Genomic DNA, 22,482 nt, shown 5'->3' with positions numbered 1-22,482 from the left:
GATGAGATCAGCGGCGAGGTGTCATGGTTTATTTTTGCGTAAGGAGCGCGTGAGGAGGAACCACTAGTCTCTGGTTCCTCCTTACGCATCGAAGTTGTTCTGTCCTTGCGAGCGAGCGGCTACTGTGGGTTACAAGTTGAACTCATTATGACGTTAAATTTTGGGTCTCTCTGTGAATCTGTGGGTCCCTCTGTGAATCTGTGGGTCTCTGTGTGAGTCTCTGTGCGAGTCTCTGGGTCTCTATATGAGACTGTGGGTCTCTGTGCGAGTCTCTGAGTCTCTGTGCGAGTCTCTGGGTCTCTGTGCGAGTCTCTGGGTCTCTGTGTGAGACTGTGGGTCTCTGTGCGATTCTCTGGGTCTCTGTGTGAGACTGTGGGTCTCTGTGCGATTCTGTGGGTCTCTGTGCAAGTCTCTGTGCGAGTCTCTGGGTCTCTGTGTGAGACTGTGGGTCTCTGTGCAAGTCTCTAGGTCTCTGTGTGAGTCTGTGGGTCTCTCTGTGTGAGTCTGTGGGTCTCTGTGCGATTCTCTGGGTCTCTGTGCGAGTCTCTGGGTCTCTGTGTGAGACTTTGGGTCTCTGTGCGAGTCTCTAAGGTCTCTGTGTGAGTCTCTGGGTCTCTGCGTGAGTCTCTAAGGTCTCTTCTGTGTGAGTCTGTGGGTGACTGTGTGAAGCTATGGGTTTCTCTGTATCTCCTTCACGAGCCTCCTCTCCACACACGACAACGACGATGATGATGTAGGAATAGGAGGAGGCTGCAGCATTGGCAGCAGCAGCAGCTCACCAGCCAGCAGTACTCGCTCACAGGGTTCTCCTCAGACACCTCTCCCTGGTAGGGCCCAAACATCACCCCCTTGGGCAGCTTCTTCCTGTTGCTCCACACCCCGAGGCCGGCGCCGGCGATGGAGGAGGCGCCGACGGTGAGGCCCTGGGGCAGGCTGAGCCGGGCCCTGTCGGCCACTCCCGGGGCCACGGCCGCGTCCGCGATGAACTCTGGCGGGCCGTGCACGGAGCACTCCCCCAGGTAGAAATCCCTGCACAGCTCGCAGACTGAGAGCCACAGCGGCAGCAGCAGCAGCAGGAGGGGGGCGAATCGCAGTAGCAGCAGCAGCAGCAGCAGTGGCACTGTGAGAGAGTGAGAGGGTGAGGAGCGCTCCAGACAGATGCCTCCCTCCCTCCCTCTCTGCATGGTGAACTTATTTAGCTCGCCCATCGGAGATGTATCCCCTGTCACCCTCCCTGCATCCCTCCCTTCCTCGCTGCATCCCTGAGTGAGGGAGCAAAAGAGAGAAAGGGGTGAGTGAGAGTGCGAGAAAGGGAGCGTGTGAGAGGGAGGGCGAGGGGGAGAGAGTGAGAGGGAGCAGGTGGAATATATCGAGTGAGAACGCGGAAGCAATAGAGAGGAGATAGGTGAGAGTGTGAGAAAGTGAGAGTGTAACAAAGTGAGAGAGATAGGTGAGAGTGTGAGAATGTGAGAGTATAACAAAGCGAGAGAGATAGGTGAGAGTGTGAGACAGTGAGAGTGTAACAAAGCGAGAGAGATAGGTGAGAGTGTGAGACAGTGAGAGTGTAACAAAGCGAGAGAGATAGGTGAGAGTGTGAGACAGTGAGAGTGTAACAAAGCGAGAGAGATAGGTGAGAGTGTGAGACAGTGAGACTAACAAAGTGAGAGAGATAGGTGAGAGTGTGAGACAGTGAGAGTGTAACAAAGTGAGAGAGATAGGTGAGAGTGTGAGACAGTGAGAGTGTAACAAAGCGAGAGAGATAGGTGAGAGTGTGAGACAGTGAGAGTGTAACAAAGTGAGAGAGATAGGTGAGAGTGTGAGACAGTGAGAGTGTAACAAAGCGAGAGAGATAGGTGAGTGTGTGAGACAGTGAGAGTGTAACAAAGTGAGAGAGATAGGTGAGAGTGTGAGACAGTGAGAGTGTAACAAAGCGAGAGAGATAGGTGAGAGTGTGAGACAGTGAGAGTGTAACAAAGTGAGAGAGATAGGTGAGAGTGTGAGACAGTGAGAGTGTAACAAAGTGAGAGAGATAGGTGAGAGTGTGAGACAGTGAGAGTGTAACAAAGTTAGAGAGATAGGAGAGAGTGTGAGACAGTGAGAGTGTAACAAAGTGAGAGAGATAGGAGAGAGTGTGAGACAGTGAGAGTGTAACAAAGCGAGAGAGATGGGTGAGAGTGTGAGACAGTGAGAGTGTAACAAAGTGAGAGAGATAGGTGAGAGTGTGAGACAGTGAGAGTGTAACAAAGCGAGAGAGATAGGTGAGAGTGTGAGACAGTGAGAGTGTAACAAAGTGAGAGAGATAGTTGAGAATGTGACAGTGAGTGACTGAGACAGTGAGAGAGAGAGGTAGAGGGAGCAGGGGGTCTCACAGAAGAAGTCGTCGTCCTGGGGCTCCTCCACCTCTGTGTAGACTTTCCTCTCGCGCTGCCGCAGGCCGTAGCGAGAGCGAGCGCTGAGCGACACCGCCGCAGCCTGGGCGGAGGAGGCCGGCGGCACGGAGGAGCCTGCGGGCAAACGCGGCGAGATGTTGACTCCCTCACGTGGTCTACGAGAGGTCGTGGAAGCGATCCCGACCCTGACGACTCACCCTGTACGTGTGGAGTCTGCGTGTTGTACCTCCCCGTGGTTGCGTGGATTCCGGTGAGAATAGAGGGGAGCGTGGAGTTCCGGTGAGAATAGAGGGGAGCGTGGAGTTCCGGTGAGAATAGAGGGGGAGCGTGGAGTTCCAGTGAGAATAGAGGGGAGCGTGGAGTTCCGGTGAGAATAGAGGGGAGTGTGGAGTTCCGGTGAGAATAGAGGGGAGTGTGGAGTTCCGGTGAGAATAGATGGGAGCGTGGAGTTCCGGTGAGAATAGAGTGGAGTTCCGGTGAGAATAGAGGGGAGCGTGGAGTTCCGAAGAGAATAGAGGGAAGCGTGGAGTTCCGGTGAGAATAGAGGGGAGTGTGGAGTTCCGGTGAGAATAGAGGGGAACGTGGAGTTCCGGTGAGAATAGAGGGGAGCGTGGAGTTCCGGTGAGAATAGAGGGGAGTGTGGAGTTCCGGTGAGAATAGCGGGGGAGCGTGGAGTTCCGGTGAGAATAGAGGAGCGTGGAGTTCCGGTGAGAATAGAGGGGAGTGTGGAGTTCCGGTGAGAATAGAGGGGAGCGTGGAGTTCCAGTGAGAATAGAGGAGCGTGGAGTTCCGGTGAGAATAGAGGGGAGCGTGGAGTTCCGGTGAGAATAGAGGGGAGCATGGAGTTCCGGTGAGAATAGAGGGGAGTGTGGAGTTCCGGTGAAAATAGAGGGGGAGCGTGGAGTTCCGGTGAGAATAGAGGGGAACGTGGAGTTCCGGTGAGAATAGAGGGGAGTGTGGAGTTCCAGTGAGAATAGAGGGGGAGCGTGGAGTTCCGGTGAGAATAGAGGGGAGCGTGGAGTTCCGGTGAGAATAGAGGGGAGTGTGGAGTTCCGGTGAGAATAGATGGGAGCGTGGAGTTCCGGTGAGAATAGAGTGGAGTGTGGAGTTCCGGTGAGAATAGAGGGGAGCGTGGAGTTCCGGTGGGAATAGAGGTGGAGTGTGGAGTTCCGATGAGAATAGAGGTGGAGTGTGGAGTTCCGGTGAGAATAGAGGGGGAGCGTGGAATTCTGGTGAGAATAGAGGGGAGCGTGGAGTTGCGGTGTGAATAGAGGGGAGCGTGGAGTTGCGGTGTGAATAGAAATCACCGCTGCAGGCTACGCACCTCCACGTATCCTCTGGAGCACCACCCTCAGGGCCTCCTTGCAGGCGGTGGCTCTGCGCTCCAGCCTGAACATCGCCATCCTGGCCTTGTGCACCTCCCTCAGCTCAAATCCCCTGAACTCCTCCTCCTGCTGCTGCTCCTCCTCCACGCCCTGCAAGATGCTCCACACGTACTCCAGGGCTTCCGCTTTAGTCTGAGCGGAGGGGGCGGTGGGGTGAGGGGTCGGAAGGGGGTGTGGGGGACAGAGTTGGTGCGGTGACCAGCGGTGGCTAGGAGATGTTAACTCCCTCGCCTGGTACGCAGGAGGTCGCGGGTTCGATCTCGACCCTGACACCTCATCGGATTCCTCCATTACAATACATATTCTAATTCTGATATTCTGATTCTGTATATCTGATTCCAGACATCAAGCAGAACCATGCCGTCGTCATGCTGAACCTCCGTGGGTATGGCAGGCCAAGACTCTTCTACGAAAAGTAAAAAGTAATAAAATACAAATTAAGATTCTTCCACTGATCTGTGTTTCGTCATTTCTGTACGACTCCAATAATTTTGATCGTCAAAATCGCCAAATTTGCGGAGCTCCGCTGCAAATACAGGGAGACGAGAGGTGAGACAGCGACGAGCTCAGCCTCCCCTCTGATTGCGCAACCCCTCAGAAACTGGATGGAGCGCGGGCAATAAGCGCGTGCCTGTTACTATCTCTCTGTAATGATTGGAATTATACAGAAATGACATTTATAACAGAGCAGTGGAAATTTTTATTTTTTACTTTTCGTAACAGCTATTTTCATTGGAGTATATGACAGGTGAGGCTCAAGCCTCGCCTGCCTCCCCTGACCGCACGTCCCTGGTATAGTAGTGTTTAGTAGTCCGTACGTATGTTGAATTTCTTTGGCACCGTACGTAGCCAACCTCGCTAATGGGAGGTGCGTGGGAAGGTCAACAAACTAAAGACAACAACAACAGCAGCTGTAACGAGAGGAGTGCCGTGCGCTGTGCACAGAGACCTTGCGCTTGCTGGGAGCTGCCCTCGCGTGCGACTCTCCCACGGTAGCCCAGCGTGAAGCAGCCCCCTTGCCTCCTCCTGCGTGAACACACGCACACACGTGTGAACACACGCACACACGTGTGAACACACGCACACACGTGTGAATACACACACGTGAACACACGCACGTGTGAACACACGCACACACGTGAAAACACGCACACACGTGAACACACGCACGTGAACACACGCACACACGTGTGAACACACGCACACACACGTGAACACACGCACGCACGTGTGAACCCACACACACATGAACACACGCACACAAGTGAACACACGCACACACGTGTCCATGTGTGTGAACACATGGATACCCGTTAACACACGCACACACGTGTGAACACACCCACGTGTGTATTTACGCATGCAGGCATTTACTCACTCACATATTTACAAATAAATTAATGATCTCCCTTGTGCAGCCTTAACAGACTGTTATCACAGGACAGAACCAGGTTCCATGGGTTGGGGGTCTCTGTGTGAGTCTACAGGGGTCTCTGTGTGAGTCTACAGGGGTCTCTTCGTGAGTCTTCAGGGGGCCTCTGCATGAGTCTACAGGGGTCTTTGTGTGAATCTACAGGGCACTCTGTGTGAGTCTACAGGGGGTCTCTGTGTGAGTCTACAGGGGGTCTCTGTGTGAGTCTACAGGGGGCCTCTGTGTGAGTCTACAGGGGTCCCTGTGTGAGTCTACAGGGGTCTCTGTGTGAGTTTACAGGGGTCTCTGTGTGAGTCTACAGGGGTCTCTGCGTGAGTCTACAGGGGGTCTCTGTGTGAGTCTACGGGGGGTCTCTGTGTGAGTCTACAGGGGTCTCTGTGTGAGTCTACAGGGGTCTCTGTGTGAGTCTACAGGGGGTCTCTGTGTGAGTCTACAGGGGGTCTCTGTGTGAGTCTACAGGGGGTCTCTGTGTGAGTCTACAGGGGGTCTCTGTGTGAGTCTACAGGGGGTCTCTGTGTGAGTTTACAGGGGTCTCTGTGTGAGTCTACAGGGGGTCTCTGTATGAGTCTACAGGGGTCTCTGTGTGAGTCTACAGGGGGTCTCTGTGTGAGTCTGCAGGGGGTCTCTGCGTGAGTCTACAGGGGTCTCTGTGTGAGTCTACAGGGGGTCTCTGTGTGAGTCTACAGGGGGTCTCTATATGAGTCTACAGGGAGTCTCTGTATGAGTCTACAGGGAGTCTTTGTATGAGTCTACAGGGGGTCTCTGTGTGAGTCTAAAGGGGGTCTCTGCGTGAGTCTACAGGGGTCTCTGTGTGAGTCTACAGGGGGTTTCTGCACGCTGTGCAAGCGCCCTTTTACGTTTGCCTCCTCCGCCTCTTCGTCCTCCGTGCACCGCCACCTCCTTCCTCTTCCTCCTCCTCGTCCATTCCTCGTCGGAGTCGCTCGACCGCCCGCACTCCGCTCCATTCCCCCTCGCCCTGTGCTTGCCGCGTGCGCGCATGAACTCGGGCTGGGCCGGGTTCATCCCTGCGCAAGGAGGCAGTCGGTCATTGTTATTTGGACGTATTGGCGGTACACCGGTGCAGCATAGCGACACACCGGTTCCTCGTAACACAGTCCTGACGATGTGATTATTATCGGAGAGTGTTTGTTTGTCGTGTTCGCCACAAGCACGCGTGGTTAATGCAGTAGCTTTGATTCCTTGCAAAAGGAATAATCTATTTGGTGTGTGGACATCTTAACGCCTCCCTCCTGTTTGATTGCCAGAAAGGGAAAAATCGATTTTTATTTTTCACACATTGATACTCGCAAAAAGGTCCCGTCATGTAGCTGCTCATCCCGAGCTATCAATGCTCTCGATGCTGCATTGTCTTTGTACCGGTCGCCTTTTGGTGTTGTTCTCTGGTCTGACACTGGTGAGACTAGACCATGAAGAAGGCTGTCTCTGGGGTAGACCAATCAGTTTCAAAGACAACGATTAAATATTATCAGAGAGTGTTTGTTTGTCGTGTTCGCCACAAGTACGCGTGGTTAATGCGGTAACTTGATTCCTTGCAAAAGCTACAATCTATCTGGTGTTTGAACATCTTAACCGCCTCCTGTTTCATTCCCCTAAAGCGTAAAACCTATTCTTATTTTTCACAGTCCCGACGGCGTCGCTGTCGCCCCTTGAGTGAGCTGCAGGACTCTCCGTCAGAAGTTGCACTCAGATTCAGCAGCCGCGTCCCCCATTCCGAACGTGCGGTGGCGACACCACGAGTCGTATCGAGGAACCGTCCCACCGAGTCTCTAGGGGCACGAGGAGTCAAATCTTGCCGCTGGAGCACGGAACAGCCGCTGGAGCACAGAGCAGCAGATCGTCATCACACTGGGCACGACTGGAGCACGGAGCAGCAGATCGTCATCAGACTGGGCGCCGCTGTACGTCAACAGACTGCGAAGCTTCGTGTTCAATTCTGCTCGTGTCACGTTCCGTCTTCCTGCCACTACGGCATCACGACAACTGATTTTGACGCACCACCACCACTACCACCACCAACCCGAAATATCCTTCTGTCCGGTGTCTCGAATCGCGAGGAAAAAAACGTAATTATTGCCAAAAATGTGCTGATTATTTTACACAGCGTAACGGTGTACCACCGCCACTACGTTCATCTATATAATGTGGCTGCTACAACAACACCAAGCAATACAGTAAACACGATAGGAGTGCAAAGTATAGGAAAGGTAAACAAATCACACACACACAAAATAAACTATTTTTGTAAATGTTGTGGGTTTACTCTCCAACATTAGGAATCCGATGAGCTATGAAGCTCTTTTTCACAGATGTCCCATAGGGGGCACTTCACCAAGTGAAGTCCACTGAGCTATCGGCTTCTTCTTCAGAAGCCACCTGGCTGCCACAAATGACAGCTCAACCAAGTGGCTCACCACGTAGACATTTACAGCAGCAGCCAAAAACGTTAAACGCGTGATGTTGATTCTACATTGTGGAGCGACAACCCAGAGGACAGGCATCGAACCCACGACCTCCTGTAGACCAGGCGAGGTAGTTAACATCTCACCGGGGAGAGACACACGCAGACTCCAGATATGTGACAGGCATCGTCAGGGTCGGCATCGAACCCACGACCTCGTGTAGACCAGGCGAGGTAGTTAACATCTCATAGCCACCGTGGCGCCCCGTGCATGGCACTCTGCTACGACGTTCTGGTCTCATCATTATAATCACTACGACAATTAGTTTATTTGTGAAGAGGCTCGGGCCTGCCGTACCCACCGAGGTTCAGCATGACGGCGTGGTTCTGCTTGATGTTCCTGTAGCGCCGCTTCTCGCACTCGGCCAGGTCGCCCCACTCGGCCTTGGTGAAGAAGCCTCTGATGTCTCGGAAGTCGCCCATCTCCTGCTGCTGAGGCGCAGAGACACGGAGGGGACGAGACGCGGACGACGGTCAGACGCAGTCACGGAGAAGCAGTCACGGAGACGGAGTCACACAGATAGCGAGTCACGGAGATGGAGTCACACGGATAGCGAGTCACGGAGAAGGAGTCACACGGATAGCGAGTCACAGGGATACGAGACAAAGATCCCCCGTGTGGCCTTAACAGACTGTCTGGGCAAGCGCTGTTAGCGAGCAGCGCCTATGAAGGCCGGAACGACGCGCGAGGGGGTGGGTGGCCAGCACCACGCCCGGCCGCCTTTGTCTCCCCAGTGGCGATGTTCACTACTTCACACTCGCTACACCGGGTGCTCATTTGAGGCTGAGTCGACCTAGGGGACGAGGCCCAGGACCGGGTTAGAAGATCGTCGCCGGTGTTGGCCGAGCGCTGCGCTACGAAGCCGGCAGAGACCCGAGTTCCATTCCCGCTCACGGCCACCACCAACAGCGGTGACGATCATCTGAACCGGTCCTGGGACCTCGTCCCCTAGGTCGACTCGGCCTCAAATGAGCACCCGGTGTAGCGGTGTGTGAACATCGCCACTGGGGAGACAAAGGCGGCCGGGCGTGGTGCTGGCCACCCACCCCCTCGTGTGCCACAGTGCCGGTAGCCTTAATGGGTGCTGCTCACTAACAGCCTGTTAGAGGCTACACGGGGGATCTTTGTCTTTGTGGTAAAGTGTGAGGACTCCCCACCTCTACCATGACGTATTAGCTCCAGATAGAGGTAACTTTACCCCACGTTAGTTAAATTTACCTCAGATGCGGTAACTTTACCTCATGTGAGCTAACTTTACCTCATGTGAGCTAACTTTACCTCAGGTGAGGTAACTTTACCACAAATGAGATTACTTTACCTCAAGTGAGGTAACATTACGTTAGGTAGAGGTAACTTTACCTCAGGTGAGGTAACTTTATCTCAGGTGAGGTAACTTTACCTCAGGCCAGGTAACTTTACCTCAGGCAGAGGTAAAATTACCTCAGGTGAAGTAACATCTCAAGAGAGATAACTTTACCTCATGCGAGGTAACATTACCTTTGGTGAAGTAAAATTACTTCAGGTGAGGTAACTTTTCTTGAGGTGAAGTAACTTTACCTCAGGTAGAGGTAATATTACCCCACGTTAGTTAAATTTACCTCAGGTGAGATAACTTTACCTCAGGTGAGGTAACTTTACCTCAAATGAGATAACTTTACCTCAAGTGAGGTAACATTACGTTAGGTAGAGGTAACTTTACCTCAGGTGAGGTAACGTTACCTCAGGGGAGGTAACTTTATCTCAGGTGAGGTAACATTACCTCAGGTAGAGGAAACTTTACCTCAGTTGAGATAACTTTACCTTAGGCGAGGTAAATTTACCACAGATGAGATAACTTTACTTCAGGTAGAGGAAACATTACCTCAGGTGAAGTAGCTTTACCTCAAGTGATGTAATATAACGTTAAGTAGAGGTAACTTTACCTCAGGTGAGATAACTTTACCTCAGATGAGGTAACTTTACCTTAGGCGAGGTAAATTTACCTCAGGTAAAGTAACAATATCTCAAATGAGGTAACTTTACCTCATGCGAGGTAACATTACCGTAGGTGAAGTTAAATTACTTCAGTTGAGGTAACTTTTCCTGAGGTGAAGTAACTTTACCTCAGGTAGAGGTAACATTACCCCACGTTAGTTCAATTTACCTCAGGTGAGATAACTTTACCTCAGGTGAGGTAACTTTACCTCAAGTGAGGTAACATTACGTTAGGTAGAGGTAACTTTACCTCAGGTGAGATAACTTTACCTCAGGTGAGGTAACATTACCTCACTGAGGGTAAGGTAATCAGAATGTGATGCAATCCGAATAAAATCACGTTATATTATAAGGTAATCTTCACCGCGACATTCTCATTCACTGCAAAGTAAATATTGTACAATTAATTAGTTGCTCGTGTCAACACTGTACCAGATGTGGAGCTGTAATCGTAACGTGAAGTCGTCTCGTAGCGTAAATCTTACACGATTTTAAATACGGACTGCAATGTAACCCCCGTGTAATGTAACCCTTATAATAGTCACCGTGTAATGTAATCAAAATGTAATCCTTCAGATAAGGTAACATTACCTCAGGTGATGTAACTTGTAATCCCCGTATGTCATGTGAATGTAATATCCGTGTAACGCAACCCAAATGTAATTCCCGTGTAATGCAATCCCCATATAATGTAATCCCCGTGTAATGTAATCCCCGTGTCATGTAATCCCCGTGTACTGTAATCCCCGTGCAATGTAATCCCCGTGTAATGCAATGCCCGTGTGATGTAATCCCCTTGTAATGTAATCCCCGTGTAATGTAATCGCCGTGTAATGTAATCCCCGTGTAATGTAATCCCGTGTAATGTAATCCCCGTGTAATGTAACGTCCTTGCCTCTGTGTGAGCTGACGCCATTGACGCGGCTTCTCCCTTCCTTGGATCGGCGTCGGGAAAATTCGAATGGGGGAGTGGGGGGTGGGGGGAGTGGGGGGTGGGGGTGGGGTGGGGGGTGGGGGAGTTGGGGGTGGGGGAGTTGGGGGGAGTGGGGGGGGTGAGGGAGACGTATGACGTCATCGCGCTTTGCTCCCAACAGACTCCGAGGGGGAGATGCGATACGGGTGACGTCACCACGCAATGACGTATCCAGATTTTTTGAAAATAAATCTGAATCTTTATGGTGTAGGGGGTATCCGAGACGGCACGCGGTGCTCACGGAGACCGGCGGGAGACGTGCAGACTGGGGTATCTGTAGGTGGATCGCCCTGCGGTGCCCCCCTCTAGGGTAACAACAGTGCAGCTCTGCACGGGGGACTCTGCACACTCACACACACGGGGACCCCCAGGTGGTGGGGGTGGAGGTGGGGGACGTGCAGTGGTTGGGACCGAGAACTCCGCACTTGCAATCGAGGGGTGGCCGGGTCGGTTTAATCTCCCGCCCCCCACAGGGTGTGAGGCAGGTGTAGGAGGATTCCGTAGGTTTCCGTGTTCACATTCAAAATCAGTTTCAAGAGTGGCACAGCCTCGGTTAATCACGTGGCCTGTTGTTGGAAACTAATTCACAGCTCGGCGCTGTACGCTTTGTGCTCAGGATGGCTGACTTTTCTGTTTCCACGTGGATGAGAAAATGCATTCTGGCCGGTGTGTGTTCTCTGGTGCCTGTGAAGTGTTGATGGCCGTTCAAACGCCTTCTCACACACGGTGCACTTGAACGGCTTCTCTCCCGTGTGTGTTCTCTGGTGGCTGTGAAGAGTTGATAGCCGTGCAAACGCCTTCTCACACACGGTGCACGTGAACGGCTTCTCTCCCGTGTGTGTTCTCTGGTGCCTGTGAAGTGTTGATAGCTGTGCAAACGCCTTCTCACACACGGTGCACTTGAACGGCTTCTCTCCCGTGTGTGTTCTCTGGTGCTCGTGAAGAGTTGATGGGTCTGCGAACGCCTTCTCACACACGGTGCACTTGAACGGCTTCTCTCCCGTGTGTGTTCTCTGGTGCCTGTGAAGATCTGGTAGTTGTGCAAACGCCTTCTCACACACGGTGCACTTGAAGGGCTTCTCTCCCGTGTGTGATCTCTGGTGCCTATGAAGATGTGCTAATTGTACAAACGCCTTCTCACACACGGTGCACTTGAACGGCTTCTCTCCCGTGTGTGTTCTCTGGTGTATCTTTAAGTGATTCTTGTTGTCTGTGCTGTATGGACATTGGTCACACTGATGACTTTTGTTACTGGGCTTAGTGGGGTGTCTCCTCTGCACGTGATGCTCTAGACTAGAGCGGAAGATGAACTGACGGTTGCAGGCAGGACACGGCAGCCTTGTCACCTCCACACCCACTCCACCTGCGTCATCCCAGAGGTATAAGACACACGTGCACACACCAACACCTAGACATGAACACTCTTGAACACGCGTGTGTGTATATACAAAGGTAAAGGTCCCCAACAGCCATATCAGACTGTTGGGCAAGTGCTGTTTGCGAGTACCTATGAAGGCCGGCACGGCACACGAGTGGGAGGGTGGCCAGGACCACACATGGCCGCCTTTGTCTCCCCAGTGGCAATGTTTACTACTACACACCACAACTGTTACAAATGTGTACCTTAGTAGTGTGTGTGGTGCCTATCACCTCTGGTGAGCAGTGGCTATCATCTCTGGTGAGCAGTGGCTATCATCTCTGGTGAGTGGTGGCTATCATCTCTGGTGAGCGGTGGCTATCATCTCTGGTGAGTGGTGGCTATCATCCCTGGTGAGTGGTGGCTATAGTCTGGTGAGCAGTGGTGAGTCTCTGGTGAGCGGTGCTCACAGAGTTCCTCGCTTGGTGGAGGCTGCACGGGCTGCAGGTCTCTGGCGGTGGCCCTGGGAGCCAACTCGCTGCTGCTGCTGCTGCTGCGGCGTCGCGAGGGCCCGGCCTCGCAGGCGATGCCCAGCTCCTGGGCGAACTCCTCGCCGTACCAGACCAGCAGCTCAGAGCCGGGCCCCACGGCACGGAACGTGCGGTCGTAAATCTGCCCCCGGTGCTGGAAGGCCACCAGGTTCTGCTCCTGCTCATTCCTCGCGCAGTTGACGAACCTGCGGGGGCAGACGCGGGGGGCGGGGTGGGCGCCGTTAGCGAGCGCCTATTAAGGGCCGGCACTGGGCGCTACGTGCGGGTGGTGTGGCTGGAACCACGCTCAGTACCGGGTGCTAATTTGATGCCGAGTCGAACAAGGGGAGGCCCAGGGTCTCTGTGTGCAGTGGTTCTGGTCTCTGTGTGTAGTGGTTCTGGTCTCTGTGTCTAGTGGTTCTGGTCTCTGTGTGTAGTGGTTCTGGTCTCTGTGTGTCGTGGTTCTGGTCTCTGTGTGTGGTGGTTCTGGTCTGTGTGTAGTAGTTCTGGTCTCTGTAGTGGTTCTGGTCTCTGTGTGTGGTGGTTCTGGTCTCTGTGTGTGGTGGTTCTGGTCTCTGTATAGTGGTTCTGGTCTCTGTGTGTGGTGGTTCTGGTCTATGTGTAGTGGTTCTGGTCTCTGTGTGTGGTGGTTCTGGTCTCTGTGTGTTGTGGTTCTGGTCTCTGTGTGATGGTTCTGGTCTCTGTTTGGTGGTTCTGGTCTCTGTAGTGGTTCTGGTCTCTGTGTGGTGTGGTTCTGGTCTCTCTGTGTAGTGGTCCTTAAGACAAGAATCACCTCATCCAGTTTGATTTTGATTCATCCTGAGCATCAACATATTCACGATCCTTTTTGTTTTTGTAAATCTGAAACACACACGCACACGAGCAGATCCACGGATAATTCACGTGAGTTGGACCGTAACTTGAACTTCTTTCATACCGGACGTAGCCAACCGTGCTGATCGGAGGTGCGGGGGAAGGACAACAAACTAAACACTAAAAGCAGTTCTAAAGAAATGAATTTTAAATCTACAAGATTTAAAAGTGCATAGCTCCCAGTGGCTTCCTAATATTGGAAGCAAGAACCTTCCAGACGGCCGCAGAAGTGCGTCTGTAAGCGCCGCGCCATGCGGTGACCACCGTCTTTGCACGATGTGTAGACAAACGCCGCCGCCGCCGCTGCGAGCATGAACAGAGTTTACGTGATGATGGTTTATGCTTCTTGACGAGATCAGCGGCGAGGTGTCGTGGTTTATTTTTGCGTAAGGAGTGCGTGAGGCGGAACCACTAGTCTGTGGTTCCTCCTCGCGCATCGAAGTTGTTCTGTCCTTGCGAGCGAGCGGCTACTGTGGGTTACAAGTTGAACTCATAATGACGTTAAATTTTGGGTCTCTCTGTGAATCTGTGGGTCCCTGTGTGAGTCTCTGTGCAAGTCTCTAGGGCTCTGTGCGAGTCTGTGGGTCTCTGTGTGAGACTTTGGGTCTCTGTGCGATTATCTGAGTCTCTGTGCGAGTCTTTGGGTCTCTGTGCGAGACTTTGGGTCTCTGTGCGAGACTCTGGGTCTCTGTGCGAGTCTCTGGGTCTCTGTGCGAGACTTTGGGTCTCTGTGCGAGACTCTGGGTCTCTGTGTAAGACTGTGGGTCTCTGTGCAAGTCTCTGGTCTCTGTGCAAGTATCTAGGTCTCTATGCGAGTCTCTGGGTCTCTGTGCAAGTCTGTGGGGCTCTCTGTGCGAGTCTCTGGGTCTCTGTGTGAGACTCTGGGTCTCTGTGTGAGTCTGTGGGTCTCTCTGTAAATCTGTGGGTCCCTGTGTGAGTCTCTGTGCAAGTCTCTAGGGCTCTGTGCGAGTCTCTGGGTCTCTGTGCAAGTCTCTGGGTCTCTGTGCGAGTCTCTGGGTCTCTGTGTGAGTCTGTAGGTCTCTGTGCAAGTATCTGGGTCTCTGTGTGAGGCTCTGGGTCTCTGTGTGAGTCTATGCGTCTCTGTGCAAGTCTCTGGGTCTCTGTGTGAGTCTCTGGGCCTCTTCTGTGTGAGTCTCTGGGCCTCTTCTGTGTGAGTCTGTGGGTGACTGTGTGAAGCTATGGGTTTCTCTGTATCTCCCTCACGAGCCTCCTCTCCACACACGACGACGATGATGATGTAGGAATAGGAGGAGGCTGCAGCAGCAGCAGCAGCAGCTCACCAGCCAGCAATACTCGCTCATGGGGTTCTCCTCAGACACCTCTCCCTGGTAGGGCCCAAACATCACCCCCTTGGGCAGCTTCTTCCTGTTGCTCCACACCCCGAGGCCGGCGCCGGCGATGGAGGAGGCGCCGACGGTGAGGACCTGGGGCAGGCTGAGCCGGGCCCTGTCGGCCACTCCCGGGGCCACGGCCACGTCCGCGATGAACTCTGGCGGGCCGTGCACGGAGCACTCCCCCAGGTAGAAATCCCTGCACAGCTCGCAGACTGAGAGCCACAGCAGCAGCAGCAGCAGGAGGGGGGCGAATCGCAGTAGCAGCAGCAGCAGTGGCACTGTGAGAGAGTGAGAGGGTGAGGAGCGCTCCAGACAGATGCCTCCCTCCCTCATTCTCTGCATGGTGAACTTATTTAGCTCGCTCATCGGAGATGTATCCCCTGTCACCCTCCCTGCATCCCTCCCCTCCCTCCCTATATCCCTGAGCGAGGGAGCAAAAGAGAGAGGGGTGAGTGAGAGTGCGAGAAAGGGAGCGTGTAACAAAGCGAGAGAGATAGGCGAGAGTGTGAGACAGTGAGAGCGTAACAAAGCGAGAGAGATAGGTGAGAGTGTGATAGAGTGACAGTGAGAGAGTGAGAAAGTGACAGTGAGAGAGTGACAGTGAGTGAGAGTGACAGAAAGTAACAGAGTAACAGAGAGAGTGAGAAAGTGAGAGAGAGAGGTAGAGGGAGCAGGGGGTCTCACAGAAGAAGTCGTCATCCTGGGGCTCCTCCACCTCTGTGTAGACTTTCCTCTCGCGCTGCCGCAGGCCGTAGCGAGAGCGAGCGCTGAGCGACACCACCGCAGCCTGGGCGGAGGAGGCCGGCGGCACGGAGGAGCCTGCGGGCAAACGCGGCGAGATGTTGACCACCTCTCCCGGTGTGCGGGAGGTCGTGGGTTCCATCCCGACCCTGACGAAGCCTGCCGTACATCTGGAGCCCGCGCGTCTCTCTCTCTCTCTCCTCCGTGGCGAGATGTTGACTCCCTCGCGTGGTCTACGGGAGGTCGTGGATTCCATTCCGACCCTGACGACCCACGCTGTACGTTTGGAGTCTGCGTGTCGTACCTCCACGTGGTTGCGTGGATTTTTCTCCGGGTCCTCCGGTTTTTTTCCTGGACATTTAGAATCAACGTCACGCTTGATTTGAAGCTTTCGTGACTGCAGGAATCCATACTCTTTGGTTCTTTCGGTAAAGTCACGTAGTAGGTATAAAATAAAATAAATCACGACGTTTCGGGTGCAACACAAGCGTCCGTCATCAAGTGAGAAAGCATGGTCTGCTGCTGAGGCAGAGTGTTTTAAAAGGTTTGAAATGGGTGTTGCCCAAGGGTCATGAAGAAGTGGTGCGGGACTATTGATGTTGGAGTTGCGGTGAGAATAGAAATCACCGCTGCAGGCTACGCACCTCCACGTATCCTCTGGAGCACCACCCTCAGGGCCTCCTTGCAGGCGGTGGCTCTGCGCTCCAGCCTGAACATCGCCATCCTGGCCTTGTGCACCTCCCTCAGCTCAAATCCCCTGAACTCCTCCTCCTGCTGCTGCTCCTCCTCCACGCCCTGCAAGATGCTCCACACGTACTCCAGGGCTTCCGCTTTAGTCTGAGCGGAGGGGGCGGTGGGGTGAGGGGTCGGAAGGGGGTGTGGGGGACAGAGTTGGTGCGGTGACCAGCGGTGGCTAGGAGATGTTCACTCCCTCGCCTGGTACGCAGGAGGTCGCGGGTTCGATCTCGACCCTGACACCTCATCGGATTCCTCCAGTACAATACATATTCTAATTCTGATATTCTGATTCTGTATATCTGATTCCATACATCACGCATAACCATGCCGTCGTCATGCTGAACCTCGGTGGGTATGGCAGGCCAAGCCTCTTCTACGAAAAGTAAAAAGTAATAAAATACTAATTAAGATTCTTCCACTGATCTGTATTTCGTCATTTCTGTACGACTCCAATAATTTTGATCGTCAAAATCGCCAAATTTGTGGAGCTCCGCTGCAAATACAGGGAGACGAGAGGTGAGGCAGCGACGAGCTCAGCCTCCCCTCTGATTGCGCAACCCCTCAGAAACTGGATGGAGCGCGGGCAATAAGCGCGTGCCTGTTACCATCTCTCTGTAATGATTGGGATTATACAGAAATGACATTTATAACAGAGCAGTGGAAATTTTTATTTTTTACTTTTCGTAACAGCTATTTTCATTGGAGTATATGACAGGTGAGGCTCAAGCCTCGCCTGCCTCCCCTGACCGCACGTCCCTGGTATAGTAGTGTTTAGTAGTCCGTACGTATGTTGAATTTCTTTGGCAACGTACGTAGCCAACCTCGCTAATGGGAGGTGCGTGGGAAGGTCAACAAACTAAAGACAACAACAACAGCAGCTGTAACGAGAGGAGTGCCGTGCGCTGTGCACAGAGACCTTGCGCTTGCTGGGAGCTGCCCTCGCGTGCGACTCTCCCACGGTAGCCCAGCGTGAAGCAGCCCCCTTGCCTCCTCCTGCGTGAACACACGCACACACGTGTGAACACACGCACACACGTGTGAACACACGCACACACGTGTGAACACACGCACACACGTGTGAATACACACACGTGAACACACGCACGTGTGAACACACGCACACACGTGAAAACACGCACACACGTGAACACACGCACGTGAACACACGCACACACGTGTGAACACACGCACACACGCGTGAACACACGCACGCACGTGTGAACCCACACACACATGAACACACGCACACAAGTGAACACACGCACACACGTGTCCATGTGTGTGAACACATGGATACCCGTTAACACACGCACACACGTGTGAACACACCCACGTGTGTATTTACGCATGCAGGCATTTACTCACTCACATATTTACAAATAAATTAATGATCTCCCTTGTGCAGCCTTAACAGACTGTTATCACAGGACAGAACCAGGTTCCATGGGTTGGGGGTCTCTGTGTGAGTCTACAGGGGTCTCTGTGTGAGTCTACAGGGGTCTCTTCGTGAGTCTTCAGGGGGCCTCTGCATGAGTCTACAGGGGTCTTTGTGTGAATCTACAGGGCGCTCTGTGTGAGTCTACAGGGGGTCTCTGTGTGAGTCTACAGGGGGTCTCTGTGTGAGTCTACAGGGGGTCTCTGTGTGAGTCTACAGGGGGCCTCTGTGTGAGTCTACAGGGGTCCCTGTGTGAGTCTACAGGGGTCTCTGTGTGAGTTTACAGGGGTCTCTGTGTGAGTCTACAGGGGGTCTCTGTGTGAGTCTACACAGGTCTGTGTGAGTCTACAGGGGGTCTCTGTGTTAGTCTACACGGGTCTCTGTGTGAGTCTACAGGGGGTCTCTGTGTGAGTCTACAGGGGGTCTCTGTGCGAGTCTACAGGGGTCTCTGTGTGAGTTTACAGGGGTCTCTGTGTGAGTCTACAGGGGTCTCTGCGTGAGTCTACAGGGGATCTCTGTGTGAGTCTACGGGGGGTCTCTGTGTGAGTCTACAGGGGTCTCTGTGTGAGTCTACAGGGGTCTCTATGTGAGTCTACAGGGGTCTCTGTGTGAGTCTACAGGGGGTCTCTGTGTGAGTCTACAGGGGTCTCTGTGTGAGTCTACAGGGGGTCTCTGTGTGAGTCTACAGGGGGTCTCTGTGTGAGTTTACAGGGGTCTCTGTGTGAGTCTACAGGGGGTCTCTGTATGAGTCTACAGGGGTCTCTGTGTGAGTCTACAGGGGGTCTCTGTGTGAGTCTGCAGGGGGTCTCTGCGTGAGTCTAGAGGGGTCTCTGTGTGAGTCTACAGGGGGTCTCTGTGTGAGTCTACAGGGGGTCTCTATATGAGTCTACAGGGAGTCTCTGTATGAGTCTACAGGGAGTCTTTGTATGAGTCTACAGGGGGTCTCTGTGTGAGTCTAAAGGGGGTCTCTGCGTGAGTCTACAGGGGTCTCTGTGTGAGTCTACAGGGGGTTTCTGCACGCTGTGCAAGCGCCCTTTTACGTTTGCCTCCTCCGCCTCTTCGTCCTCCGTGCACCGCCACCTCCTTCCTCTTCCTCCTCCTCGTCCATTCCTCGTCGGAGTCGCTCGACCGCCCGCACTCCGCTCCATTCCCCCTCGCCCTGCGCTTGCCGCGTGCGCGCATGAACTCGGGCTGGGCCGGGTTCATCCCTGCGCAAGGAGGCAGTTGGTCATTGTTATTTGGACGTATTGGCGGTACACCGGTGCAGCATAGCGACACACCGGTTCCTCGTAACACAGTCCTGACGATGTGATTATTATCGGAGAGTGTTTGTTTGTCGTGTTCGCCACAAGCACGCGTGGTTAATGCAGTAGCTTTGATTCCTTGCAAAAGGAATAATCTATTTGGTGTGTGGACATCTTAACGCCTCCCTCCTGTTTGATTGCCAGAAAGGGAAAAATCGATTTTTATTTTTCACACTTTGATACTCGCAAAAAGGTCCCGTCATGTAGCTGCTCATCCCGAGCTATCAATGCTCTCGATGCTGCATTGTCTTTGTACCGGTCGCCTTTTGGTGTTGTTCTCTGGTCTGACACTGGTGAGACTAGACCATGAAGAAGGCTGTCTCTGGGGTAGACCAATCAGTTTCAAAGACAACGATTAAATATTATCAGAGAGTGTTTGTTTGTCGTGTTCGCCACAAGTACGCGTGGTTAATGCGGTAACTTGATTCCTTGCAAAAGCTACAATCTATCTGGTGTTTGAACATCTTAACCGCCTCCTGTTTCATTCCCCTAAAGCGTAAAACCTATTCTTATTTTTCACAGTCCCGACGGCGTCGCTGTCGTCCCTTGAGTGAGCTGCAGGACTCTCCGTCAGAAGTTGCACTCAGATTCAGCAGCCGCGTCCCCCATTCCGAACGTGCGGTGGCGACACCACGAGTCGTATCGAGGAACCGTCCCACCGAGTCTCTAGGGGCACGAGGAGTCAAATCTTGCCGCTGGAGCACGGAGCAGCCGCTGGAGCACAGAGCAGCAGATCGTCATCACACTGGGCACGACTGGAGCACGGAGCAGCAGATCGTCATCAGACTGGGCGCCGCTGTACGTCAACAGACTGCGAAGCTTCGTGTTCAATTCTGCTCGTGTCACGTTCCGTCTTCCTGCCACTACGGCATCACGACAACTGATTTTGACGCACCACCACCACTACCACCACCAACCCGAAATATCCTTCTGTCCGGTGTCTCGAATCGCGAGGAAAAAAACGTAATTATTGCCAAAAATGTGCTGATTATTTTACACAGCGTAACGGTGTACCACCGCCACTACGTTCATCTATATAATGTGGCTGCTACAACAACACCAAGCAATACAGTAAACACGATAGGAGTGCAAAGTATAGGAAAGGTAAACAAATCACACACACACACAAAATAAACTATTTTTGTAAATGTTGTGGGTTTACTCTCCAACATTAGGAATCCGATGAGCTATGAAGCTCTTTTTCACAGATGTCCCATAGGGGGCACGGGGCCAGGAAAGTTACAACAACGACACAATACACAAACTAAATCTATTTTTACTTCACCAAGTGAAGTCCACTGAGCTATCGGCTTCTTCTTCAGAAGCCACCTGGCTGCCACAAATGACAGCTCAACCAAGTGGCTCACCACGTGGACATTTACAGCAGCAGCCAAATACGTTAAACGCGTGATGTTGATTCTACATTGTGGAGCAACAACCCAGAGGACAGGCATCGAACCCACGACCTCCTGTAGACCAGGCGAGGTAGTTAACATCTCACCGGGGAGAGACACACGCAGACTCCAGATATATGACAGCCATCGTCAGGGTCGGCATCAAACCCACGACATCCTGTAGAACAGGCGAGGTAGTTAACATCTCACCGGGGAGAGACACACGCAGACTCCAGATATGTGACAGGCATCGTCAGGGTCGGCATCGAACCCACGACCTCCTGTATACCAGGCGAGGTAGTTAACATCTCATAGCCACCGTGGCGCCCCGTGCATGGCACTCTGCTACGACGTTCTGGTCTCATTATCATTATAATCACTACGACAATTAGTTTATTTGTGAAGAGGCTCGGGCCTGCCGTACCCACCGAGGTTCAGCATGACGGCGTGGTTCTGCTTGATGTTCCTGTAGCGCCGCTTCTCGCACTCGGCCAGGTCGCTCCACTCGGCCTTGGTGAAGAAGCCTCTGATGTCTCGGAAGTCGCCCATCTCCTGCTGCTGAGGCGCAGAGACACGGAGGGGACGAGACGCGGACGACGGTCAGACGCAGTCACGGAGAAGCAGTCACAGAGACGGAGTCACACGGATAGCGAGTCACGGAGATGGAGTCACACGGATAGCGAGTCACGGAGAAGGAGTCACACGGATAGCGAGTCACAGGGATACGAGACAAAGATCCCCCGTGTGGCCTTAACAGACTGTCTGGGCAAGCGCTGTTAGCGAGCAGCGCCTATGAAGGCCGGAACGACGCGCGAGGGGGTGAGTGGCCAGCACCACGCCCGGCCGCCTTTGTCTCCCCAGTGGCGATGTTCACTACTTCACACTCGCTGCACCGGGTGCTCATTTGAGGCTGAGTCGACCTAGGGGACGAGGCCCAGGACCGGGTTAGAAGATCGTCGCCGGTGTTGGCCGAGCGCTGCGCTACGAAGCCGGCAGAGACCCGAGTTCCATTCCCGCTCACGGCCACCACCAACAGCGGTGACGATCATCTGAACCGGTCCTGGGACCTCGTCCCCTAGGTCGCCTCGGCCTCAAATGAGCACCCGGTGTAGCGGTGTGTGAACATCGCCACTGGGGAGACAAAGGCGGCCGGGCGTGGTGCTGGCCACCCACCCCCTCGTGTGCCACAGTGCCGGTAGCCTTAATGGGTGCTGCTCACTAACAGCCTGTTAGAGGCTACACGGGGGATCTTTGTCTTTGTGGTAAAGTGTGGGGACTCCCCACACTTTACCATGACGTACTAGCTCCAGATAGAGGTAACTTTACCCCACGTTAGTTAAATTTACCTCAGGTGAGGTAACTTTACCTCAGGTGAGATAACTTTACCTCATGTGAGCTAACTTTACCTCATGTGAGCTAACTTTACCTCAGGTGAGTTAACTTTACCACAAATGAGATTACTTTACCTCAAGTGAGGTAACATTACGTTAGGTAGAGGTAACTTTACCTCAGGTGAGGTAACGTTACCTCAGGAGAGGTAACATTACCTCAGGTGAGATAACTTTACCTCAGGGGAGGTAACTTTATCTCAGGTGAGGTAACTTTACCTCAGGCCAGGTAACTTTACCTCAAGCAGAGGTAAAATTACCTCAGGTGAAGTAACATCTCAAGAGAGATAACTTTACCTCATGCGAGGTAACATTACCTTTGGTGAAGTAAAATTACTTCAGGTGAGGTAACTTATCTTGAGGTGAAGTAACTTTACCTCAGGTAGAGGTAATATTACCCCACGTTAGTTAAATTTACCACAGGTGAGATAACTTTACCTCAGGTGAGGTAACTTTACCTCAAATGAGATAACTTTACCTCAAGTGAGGTAACATTACGTTAGGTAGTGGTAACTTTACCTCAGGTGAGGTAACATTACCTCAGGAGAGGTAACTTTACCTCAGGTGATGTAATATAACGTTAAGTAGAGGTAACTTTACCTCAGGTGAGATAACTTTACCTCAGATGAGGTAACTTTACCTTAGGCGAGGTAAATTTACCTCAGGTAAAGTAACAGTATCTCAAATGAGGTAACTTTACCTCATGCGAGGTAACATTACCGTAGGTGAAGTT

The 22,482-nt window shown here is 52.8% G+C and overlaps 3 protein-coding genes across 3 annotated transcripts; all 3 read right to left on the bottom strand.

The window, feature by feature from the left end:
- Window positions 1–692: 692 nt before the first annotated feature.
- On the bottom strand, window positions 693–8,195 carry LOC142908348 (histone-lysine N-methyltransferase PRDM7-like). Its single transcript, XM_076058913.1, has 6 exons — window positions 7,989–8,195; window positions 6,065–6,232; window positions 4,725–4,801; window positions 3,715–3,907; window positions 2,401–2,504; window positions 693–1,262 (listed from the first exon to the last, which is right to left on the bottom strand). Exons 1-6 carry the CDS (start codon window positions 8,107–8,109, stop codon window positions 693–695), a joined length of 1,233 nt encoding a protein of 410 aa, XP_075915028.1. The 5' UTR covers window positions 8,110–8,195.
- Window positions 8,196–10,858: 2,663 nt separating this feature from the next.
- On the bottom strand, window positions 10,859–12,107 carry LOC142908347 (uncharacterized). Its single transcript, XM_076058912.1, has 2 exons — window positions 12,083–12,107; window positions 10,859–11,997 (listed from the first exon to the last, which is right to left on the bottom strand). Exons 1-2 carry the CDS (start codon window positions 12,105–12,107, stop codon window positions 11,219–11,221), a joined length of 804 nt encoding a protein of 267 aa, XP_075915027.1. The 3' UTR covers window positions 10,859–11,218.
- A 250-nt stretch (window positions 12,108–12,357) lies between these two features.
- LOC142908346 (histone-lysine N-methyltransferase PRDM7-like) lies at window positions 12,358–20,950 on the bottom strand. Its single transcript, XM_076058911.1, has 8 exons — window positions 20,790–20,950; window positions 18,704–18,871; window positions 17,145–17,221; window positions 16,135–16,327; window positions 15,434–15,568; window positions 14,636–14,961; window positions 13,315–13,496; window positions 12,358–12,727 (listed from the first exon to the last, which is right to left on the bottom strand). Exons 1-8 carry the CDS (start codon window positions 20,908–20,910, stop codon window positions 12,373–12,375), a joined length of 1,557 nt encoding a protein of 518 aa, XP_075915026.1. The 5' UTR covers window positions 20,911–20,950; the 3' UTR covers window positions 12,358–12,372.
- Between the last annotated feature and the right edge of the window lie 1,532 nt (window positions 20,951–22,482).

The sequence above is a fragment of the Petromyzon marinus genome (assembly GCF_048934315.1).
Source record: "Petromyzon marinus isolate PM22_M1 ecotype Great Lakes invasive population chromosome 80 unlocalized genomic scaffold, UKy_Petmar_22M1.pri1.0 chr80_unloc.3, whole genome shotgun sequence".
In the NCBI taxonomy this organism is placed as follows: Eukaryota; Metazoa; Chordata; class Hyperoartia; order Petromyzontiformes; family Petromyzontidae; genus Petromyzon; species Petromyzon marinus.
Note: the sequence above shows the minus strand (reverse complement) of the source record. Positions and strands in the feature narration are given on the sequence as shown.

What these genes read in the sequence shown, in the direction of transcription:
- LOC142908348 (XM_076058913.1), bottom strand. Translation starts at nt 8,109, where the DNA reads ATGGGCGACTTCCGAGACATCAGAGGCTTCTTCACCAAGGCCGAGTGG. An exon ending in CGCCGTCATGCTGAACCTCG is followed by an intron (nt 6,233 to 7,988) that starts GTGGGTACGGCA and finishes CTCCTTGCGCAG; the next exon opens with GGATGAACCCGGCCCAGCCC. An exon ending in AGAGGAAAGTCTACACAGAG is followed by an intron (nt 1,263 to 2,400) that starts GTGGAGGAGCCC and finishes TCCCTCACTCAG; the next exon opens with GGATGCAGCGAGGAAGGGAG.
- LOC142908347 (XM_076058912.1), bottom strand. Translation starts at nt 12,107, where the DNA reads ATGGCTGTTGGGGACCTTTACCTTT. An exon ending in TGTTGGGGACCTTTACCTTT is followed by an intron (nt 11,998 to 12,082) that starts GTATATACACAC and finishes GGGATGACGCAG; the next exon opens with GTGGAGTGGGTGTGGAGGTG.
- LOC142908346 (XM_076058911.1), bottom strand. Translation starts at nt 20,910, where the DNA reads ATGGGCGACTTCCGAGACATCAGAGGCTTCTTCACCAAGGCCGAGTGG. An exon ending in AAGAGGCGGAGGAGGCAAAC is followed by an intron (nt 17,222 to 18,703) that starts GTAAAAGGGCGC and finishes GTGTTCACGCAG; the next exon opens with GAGGAGGCAAGGGGGCTGCT. An exon ending in TCAAAATCAAACTGGATGAG is followed by an intron (nt 12,728 to 13,314) that starts GTGATTCTTGTC and finishes CTGCCCCCGCAG; the next exon opens with GTTCGTCAACTGCGCGAGGA.